The sequence below is a fragment of the Pundamilia nyererei genome, unplaced genomic scaffold, assembly GCF_000239375.1.
Source record: "Pundamilia nyererei isolate P.nyererei 1_Seehausen unplaced genomic scaffold, PunNye1.0 scaffold00388, whole genome shotgun sequence".
NCBI classification, from domain to species: Eukaryota; Metazoa; Chordata; class Actinopteri; order Cichliformes; family Cichlidae; genus Pundamilia; species Pundamilia nyererei.
The window spans coordinates 1-9,008 of NW_005187789.1; the positions used below are offsets into that span (position 1 = coordinate 1).

Here is a 9,008-nt window from a genome sequence, read left to right on the forward strand (position 1 = left end):
CACACACACACACACACACACACACACGATTATTTACAAAATTAAGGCAAATGGATTGTTGGGATAAAAACTATAATTAAAATAAAAATATTATGTAAAACATTTCACTAAATGCTTCAAGACCACATAAAAATAACTCTCTAAATCAAAAGTTCAGAAAATAATAAATGTATATATATAAATAAATTATATCTGATTACTCCCCCTAAAAAACCCAAATATTAAAACAATATTAAATAATTACATACACAGATTAAGAAGATTTAAAAAAAAAAAGCAATAATCAGAACAAGAATCCTGAAAAAGAAATAAAATTACAACAGCATTATGGAGCTGGAGAGGAATTAGAAATAAAAGACATAATAAATCTATGTGATATATTCTAAAATAATAAAGGTAGATCAAAAAAAATATGTTAAGATGAAATTATAATAAAAAATTAATTATAGTTATGTGATTCTAACTTTAATTTAATTTATATAAGTTTAAAAAAGGGAAATAAGGAAAAATATAACTACAGCACAAAAAGGTAAATAATAAAACGAAGAATAAAAATAAATGAATAATTAATAATGACAATAATTAAAATGTAAAATAACAAAAATAATTACACTAAAACTATACATTCATATGTAAATAAAAAATGAATATAAATAAAATGTATGATTAAAATATAAAATACCTGGGACATTTTCAATAATAAAAGATAAATAAATAAACAGTCATTACAGTAATAGCAGATCGTGTCTTTCAGTCAGATGACGTTGCTCTGAGGTCACACTCCGGGTCAACGTAAGGAGTAAACGCGCGTGCGTTTGACACCCGGAGAAAGGGAGAAAGAGAGAGACAGAGCGAAAGAGAGTCTGAGTTTTGGGTGAGGAGGGGGTGAGGAGGAGGAGAAGGAGGTTTCGAGGTTTTCCTCAGTGCTCGCACGCGCTGGGCTTGCTGAAAGACGCACGAGGCTGCTACTGGAGTAGATTCTAACCGGCGGGAGACGCGCGTGCCGTTACCCACCGGGCAGCTCCGGTGTGTGTCTGTGTGTGTGTGTGACAAAGAGGAGGAAGAGTAGCGGACAGAGTCACATTGAGCCCGGAAAGTTGGAGTACAGCTGCGGAGTGATCGGGGGCAGCTGATGTTCTTCACCGAGGACAGAGCTCCATCTCCGGGAGAGCCGCTCCGGAGCATGCGCTCCTGCCCGGACTCCCACTCTTCTTCGTCTTCTTCCGCGTCCCTGCCGGGGCTGCTGTGAGCCCAGGACGGCGGGGTGGGAGGGGGGGATCCCACCGTGTCCGGGGTTCGTGCTAGCGCCACTATGTCGGAGGCAGTCCGCGTGATGTGCGGAGAGAGAGAGTGAGAGACCCCGACGCTCAGAGCGAGAGAACCATGACTTCCTGTGGGATTACAGCAGCACGCGACATGATCCTAACCGGCGTCGTCTGCCTGCTGCTCGTGCTCGGTGAGTACACCTCCGCTGCCCGCGTGCACGCGCACAGGTGAGGGCAGAGGCTCGGTTTGCGCCTCTGTCAGTCAGCTGGGTCTAAAGATGCTCTCGTGCTCTGAAACACCGAGTAACCGTCAGCAGGAGTACTCGGATACTCACAGAGATACTCCATTACAAGTGAAAATGTTGCAGTGCATGAAGTTAACTTTTAAATCTCCGCAGACAAATAGCGCGCGCCCTTACCCTCAGACCCATGTACCAGCCGTGACGTGTTAGAATAGTACAGAGTACTGTGTGTGCAGAGTACTGTGTTTACAGAGTACTTGGTGTACAGAGTACTGTGTGTACTCTGCTGTACATTCTGTTTGGATTTCTATTATGTTTCTATTGATCATCAGAGCCATAAAGAGCATCTTTGTTACATTCAGTAAATGAAATATATTCAGGTGAAGTACTCTCTGAGGTACTGCCATTTTATCCCTGACAGGGTGTAGTTATTTGTACTCCCAGGGGTTTGACTACTTCTACACCTCTGCCTTACTGTGAGCTTCTACTAAAAGATGCTGTTACCATGCTTGATACCAGGACTGAGGACAGCAGGTCTCGGGAACATTTGTTCTGATCCTGAATATTTTAATCTGAACTTTTTACTGCTGCACAAACATCCACGTACCCCTGAAAGGTCACATCGTTACCCCGAGGTCCAGTAATTAGCTCTTTGTGTGGCCCTCACCTGTGGGAGCTGTTCCTCTGCCCCTGGTTCTGAGCGCTGGTCTGATGTGTTGCAGCTTGTTGAGGTGGAGCTGTGGGGTGGGTGACACAAGCTTGTGGTGCTGGAGCATTTCTGTCTGCAGTGGAACAAACAGAGTGTGGAGCCGTGTTTTTTCATGCCACCTTTTTTTTTGTGTCTCTGCAGAGTGTAAATGCACGTTTCATGAGAGCAGCACAGGATTTTGTCCCACTGTTCCAGCAGGGGGCGCCTGGTGCCCTACTGACCTAGCACTAACCACAGGAAAGTCTGTAGAGTCATCCAGGTTATTTTTTACAGATACAATGTGCAGATGTCCCCTGCAAGCATCGCGTCAGGTGCTGATAAAGTGTGAGATGAGGGGAGCCTGCAGAGTGTCCCACAGCTTCCATCAGTTACTCATCATAGGAGACTCAGTGAAGGCCAGCTCAGGTCTCAGGTCTCAGGCGTCAGTCCCGGTCCAGTCAGCTTAAAGGTGTAGCATTGTTCACCAGCTCCAGCAGCTCCACTAGCTCCGGTTCTGAGGTGGCTATGTTCCACAGTGCTCTCCTTAGACCAGGTGAACAGGAAGAGCCTCCTCGAGTGATTGTGAGGATTAAGGAGGACTTCAGGGACCACAGCCTGTGTGGGACATCAGTATTCACTGCAGACCATAGAAAGCATATAAAGATGTGGATGAACCCACAGTAACAGCCTCGTTCATGAATGTTTTCACACGGATTACAAAGAGTTTAGGTTCATGGTTAGTTGAGAGTAACGGGTTAACGGTCCACCTGGCTGTAACAGACAGCTCACCTGTAAGAAACAGCTGCCTCTTCGAGAGGTGGGCTTAGCTTTAGTTTGCACTGCTCTTCACGTCATCATTGCTGATCTCACCACCTCAAACTCTGGGACGGCCGTCAGCTTTCTGAACTGTAAAGCCTTTCAGATGAGAGCTCAAACATCTGCAAGGACAAAAACAAGTTCAGCTCAAGCACCTGATTGTCTTCTTCAAATCCCAGAATCAGGAAGCTCTGAAACACATCTGACAGTTAGAAATGGTCCAAAGATGTTCTCCAGATGTTCTCACTGAAGGATTTCCCTGCTAGAACTTTAGACAGAAAGAAAAAACTGAACAGCAGCAATATTTGGAGGGCAGGTTGAGGTATATCAGTCGTTACCTGCAGAGCTGTGGTTAGGCTCGTATGAACACAGAGAAGATGGAGGATAAGGGTGAAAATCTTCCTAAATGAAAGTTCACTTTGAGGTCCCTCAATGGGCAGAAGGCACAAAGAAGATGCCAAACGAATCAAACTTCAGCCGAGAGAATGGGTGAGATGATCTGTCCACAGCATGAGGTCAACCATTCATAGTCTGGATTACTCACTGTGAAAGCCATGATCCCCAGCTTCTGGTCCACATGTGAGGTTTCAGGAGCTGTACCAGGGGCAAGGAAAATGGAAGGAGGAGCGTGCTGCAGCACTTTCACTTTTACTTTGAAGGAGAACTACAGCTCTTTGCACTTTTATTTTGAAGAACCGCAGCTCTTTGCACTTTTATTTTGAAGGAGAACTACAGCGCTTTACATTTTTAATTTCGAAGAAGGACTATGGTGCTTTGCGCACTGAAGGACAAAGATCTGAATGTGTGTTTGTTCCACATCGTGTTTCCTCTCTATAACACAGCCTTTATATTCATTCACAGAATTATTATATGATTATGCTTCTGGTTATCATAGGTAATTTTTGGGACTGTGAAATGTCAGCGGCATGTAATGTAATAGTTTACTTTTACCCTCCTGCCTGGTTTTGTGCCGGTTAACGGTCAGATCGTGTTGTTTGTTGGCGTTCAGCATGTTATGTCTCTAAAATAATGACTCCAGCAGCTCACACACACACTTCCTGTTTCTGAAAACCCTCGAAATCCCACGAAATGCACACACCTGCTATCTGCGGCTGCCGACAGGTAAACATTCATTTATCTGGTCCCTGTGATGCTCGCTTAATTAGATTCACCCGCATGCTATTGTCTCTGCTGGACGGAAGCTGTTGAACTGCCTGACAAAGGCCACGCTCGACACAGATGGAGCTGAGTCTGTGCGCCCTGGAGGAGATGTCGAACCGGATTAGTGTGGGATATTTTCTTGAGGACATCCGCGCAATGCCTTCTAATGTTTCCTATTTCAGTTTCATATGTTTCTGTCACAGCTAACGGCCGCTGGAACAACAATAACCTACAACAGGAAGACATATATGATATGATGCTCTATGAACACGTGCTGGCTTTATCCTCAGCTTCTTATCAGGAGATCACCTCATCTCGATCCGAGATCCATCACTGAGCCTTCAATCTGCAATCCTGAGTTACAGCTGAGAAACTGAGGCATAGCATACAGACACACCTCCACCTGCACCAGAGGAAAAGCCTGCCTGAGTCTGCAGAGACGCACGTTTATCTGACCAACAGCCCCATTAATATTTTTACATTTAGTTTTAAACGAGCTCTGTTTGAACTGATTAGTTTGCTATGTTAAAGAGGTAGAAAAAGATCACAAAGAAGCAATAAGTGACAGTAAACAGGTGCCAAAAACTACAAAGAGACAAAAATATTGGAAAAATATTTAAAAAGACCATACGCACACACAAAAATTTAACAAAAAGCAGAGCAGAGACACACGGTGACTCTAATGAGACACAAAATGACTGCAAATAGATAAAATGATCACAAAAGTAAACAGGAAGTGAGTGAAGCTAACACCTCTGTGTCTAACTCCCGCCTTCTCCCTGTTTTCCTGCAGATGTGTGCGTTTGTGACTCGGAGCTCGGCACCCCCGGCTGGAGGGAACCTCTAGACTGTGTCCGAGCCTCCGAGCTGTGCAACCAGAACAGCCAGTGCAGCTCGCGTTACCGGATCATGCGCCAGTGCCTGTCGGGCGGGGACAAGGAGCGCAGCGCCATGCTGGCCTCCAAGGAGTGCCAGGGGGCGCTGGAGGTGCTGCAGGACTCGCCGCTCTACGACTGCCGCTGCAAGAGAGGCATGAAGAAGGAGCTGCAGTGCCTGCAGAACTACTGGAGCATCCACATGGGCCTGACTGAGGGTAAGCCTCCCATGCTGGGCCCTGTCCAGAGCTAATAAAGCCTCCTGCTGCCGCCGATGGAGCACAGCAGCTTGCTGGTGTTTTTATGTCAGGTCTTCTCTTCACACGCTGAGGTCGTCTGTTGGCCTGAAGCGCAGACAGAAAGTAGAGAAAGTTTTACTCAGTGAGCACTTGCAAACAGCAGCTAAAGACGTGAGAGAGTGCAGGGGAGCAGCCTGAAGTCTGATGTGACAGGAAGTGTGTTTATTCAGGAGACGCTCAGACATCATCACCAGAGTATGAAGAGATTTGACAGGAATGGGGAATGGATGAGTTACACTGTGTCTGCAGTGCGAGCCCTGCTGTTTTTCATCAGTATAATTTGAATTGGCTGGATTCTTCATGCTCCTCTGGATTGTCAGGGAAGCATCACTGATCCCTCAATCTCTGCAGGTTCTGCATCCTGGGCAGAGTTGTTTTTCTGGCTGTTTATGTGTGATGGACAGTAGATGTAGTGAAATTCTCAGCAGCACGAGCCACCCTGAATCTAATGACAATGGGATCGTGTCTGTGCAGTCAGGTTTGAGGGAGTTATTACTGATTGTTTGACAAAATTGCTGCAATCATGTTGATTAGTGGGTGACCTTTAACCTGGGCCAGCTGCTGGTTCAGATCGACTCATATTTGTGCTATTTTTTTAAGATTACTCTTATTTCACCAAACTATTATTTCATTATTGATGCTGGAGTTTTAGGGCCGATATTGATAACCATCCCACCATCTATCGAGCGCCTGGTTTTGGGTCCATGAGGCTTGGTTGGACACCTACTGAATAACATGGATCTGCTGCTCAGTGAGCCCACCGCCCCAGAGGGCCTGGGGTTGGGTGGAGTGTGAGCTGGGCTGTTGACAAAAGTGGGATTGGTGTTTATGGACCCCCAGACTGGACTCAGTTAATGATTTTTAAAATCCAGATGGTAGTTAGCTGTAAATACATGAAATCAAAGAGTGTTGATTTTATCTATCGGTAAATCTCGTGTAAAGGCTCAGAGTAAAGATGCTTTACTACCATTTAGTTTCTATAATAACAGACAGTTAGCTGTAGCATAGCTTCACAGCATGTATTCGACATGTGACTTCATCACATCCAGGTCAGGTGTATATGAAACACAGTTCATACAGCAGAGCACTGTACCCCAGGCTGCCTACAGACCCCCACAGCCATCAGTGTGATGGCTGTGGGTGTCAGGCGTCCCTTCCTCTGCCATGTTTCACTGAAATCTGCAAAACCCAAAAACTCTCAGTCCAAATAAACCTGCAGCAACGCTGAGGTTCACCTGGGGCTGTGTTCCAAACTTTGTCAGCTCTGACTTTGTGATTTTACAAAGGGAGGGCGGCGTGTTTGTTTAGCTGTTTGGTTTTCTGCAGAGGAACCTAAAAATGATTTTAATCCTTTTAAAGTGTCCATCGCGAGCGCTCCAGCGGTGCGCCGACAGACGAGCCTCTGACGGCTTTCCGAGATGCTTCTTTGGGAATTTTAGCACAACAAACGAGCCGCTCACATGAAACGCTCGCTCGCTGCAGAGCTGCTGCCTTCTCAGTCACCTGGATAACGCCCATGGCTCGTTCACATCCCACTGCCACATACACAAACATGCACACAGCCCGTTGGCTGGCCTAGTTTAGGTCTCGGCAGTGGGAGAGCTCATTAAGAGCCTTTGTCTTTGTTCTCCTTTCCATTGAGGATGTCTCTGTAGTGCCAGCAAAGCTAGCAAAGTCTCCACATCACACACACACACAATGCTGTGCGGAGACACACAGCCCGTGTGTTTAAGCCTGACAAAGTTGTAATGTACAGAAACACAAACATGCTGTCTGACACGCAGCAGAACAAATATCTATACCCACTAACACTGCACGTGCTCACACGGCTTTCCTTCGTGCTGTGTTTATGTGTCTGAGCTCTGCAGTGTGAGTCTTTTTGCATTAAAGCATCACATCTTAACCTGGCGATCAAACATCTTGGTCGCACACAGCTGAAGGTGGACCAGTGAGAAACGCTTTGAGATCCAGAGACAGAGTCATGTGCAGTTCTTAATGATCTTCCAAACCTTTATTATTTCCTCTGCACTGATCTTGTTCACTAAAATCTCTCTTTTAGTGACTTTTAGTTCAAGCTAAACCAACAGTGAATGACTTTTAGGGAGGGGCAACGGGAGTGTTTGGTTTATTGGACAAAATTAAATGAGCTTGCCTTGTTTCCATCATCTCTAAAAGCCAAATTATAATCTGATCAATCCTCCAGCCCTGCTAGAGGCTGATGACCAGAAACACTGTGTTTATTCAAAGACAGGACCTGAGCGTGAAAATTACAATGCTAGCTGTCACAGAATATGTCCAGTTTGGACCCTGAGAGGAGGTGGAACTGAAAGTCAGTCCTCAACTGGGCCCAGCTTGCACAAAAGCAGAGGAAAAAGAAACAGGAGCCATGACTTCACACTTAAAGGTAAAGCTTGCAGAGTTCAGAAACCATCAAGCTTCCAACACAGAGCCTCAGTAGAGGCGACTGTGCATCTGAATGACTTGAAAGTATTTGGCAGAAGTTGCCGTCCTCTTTCAGAAGAGCTGGAAGCCTCTTGGGGAGGTACTGAAGATGGGTGTCCAGGTTTGGTGAGATGTTTGAGGATTACCTGGTTACTTAGCCTGATGATGGACACCTGGATGAATTAGGGTTGGGCGATTGGACGAATATATTGACTATCGTTTTTACAGGGGAGATTTATTTGCCCATCAGTAAGTTTGCTAATAATGATGGAGCTAATAGAAGCAGTCAACAGAAAAAAAAAATAATAGCGCTGTTTTAACAGCACCCTCTTTCATCTGTGAGCAAATGCACCCTCCTCAGAGTGCGCCCAAATGCTTGTTGATGGAGCTGCAGAAGCTAGTGATCGCCGCATACTCAGCCGGATGGTGGACACGTACATGCTCATGCATGTACTTTGCTCGCACTATATGTCTGGACAAGTGGCACACCACTTTGATTACATCCTTAGGTTTACCTCTTTCATCTAGTTTAGAGCCAAAGAAATCCCAAATTGGCGACTTTATATTTTTTTTAGTGCTGTCAGTGCTAACTAACGCGATTAACAATTAACCCATCTGGAGGGTTAATTGTTAATCCGACCCTACTGAGTCAAAATCCTTGAAATGTCTCTGTCAATGCATATCGGGCAGTTTGTCCAAAAGTTTGTTCATTCTGCGCTCCAGATGGGTTGAGCGCGTTAAAATTTTTAATCGTGATGACCATGTTAACGCTGCATTAACGCGTTTCTTCCTGTCAAAAGGGAGTTTTTCCTTCACGTTGTTGCCAAAGTACTTCCTCACATGGGGTCATGTGATTGTTGGGATTTTTCTGTAATCCTGTAGGGTCTTTACCTTACAGTATTAAAACACCTTGAGGTGACTATTTTATTGGTGCTATATATAAAATTGAAAATAAAATTGAATCGAATCAATAGTTATGTTTTTTTAGTGGGTATGAGGGATGATGATCAGTGCTACAAAGCTGTCGCATCAGAGACTACAGTCCTCTCCAAACCTTGAACAAGGTGACAACTCAAAGTTAAAAACTCAAACAGTGTTTGTGCACTTTCAGCTAATGAGCAGGATTTCAAGGGTGCAGGTAAATGGCTTGATGTGGCGCGCAGCCTTGAGTCATGAATCTTAAAAATGATTTGAACATGGCAGCAGTCTGTGCAGATTGC

General features: G+C 45.1%; 1 protein-coding gene across 1 annotated transcript in view; it reads left to right on the forward strand.

Moving 5' to 3' along the window:
- The first annotated feature begins 893 nt into the window (after window positions 1–893).
- Window positions 894–9,008, forward strand: part of gfra2b (GDNF family receptor alpha 2b) — a 146,674-nt gene continuing 138,559 nt past the window's right edge. The window contains exons 1-2 of the mRNA XM_005752884.1: window positions 894–1,456; window positions 4,966–5,265. Coding sequence (XP_005752941.1) covers window positions 1,384–1,456; window positions 4,966–5,265 — 373 coding nt within the window. The 5' untranslated portion in view covers window positions 894–1,383. The remainder of the gene's footprint in view (window positions 1,457–4,965; window positions 5,266–9,008) is intronic.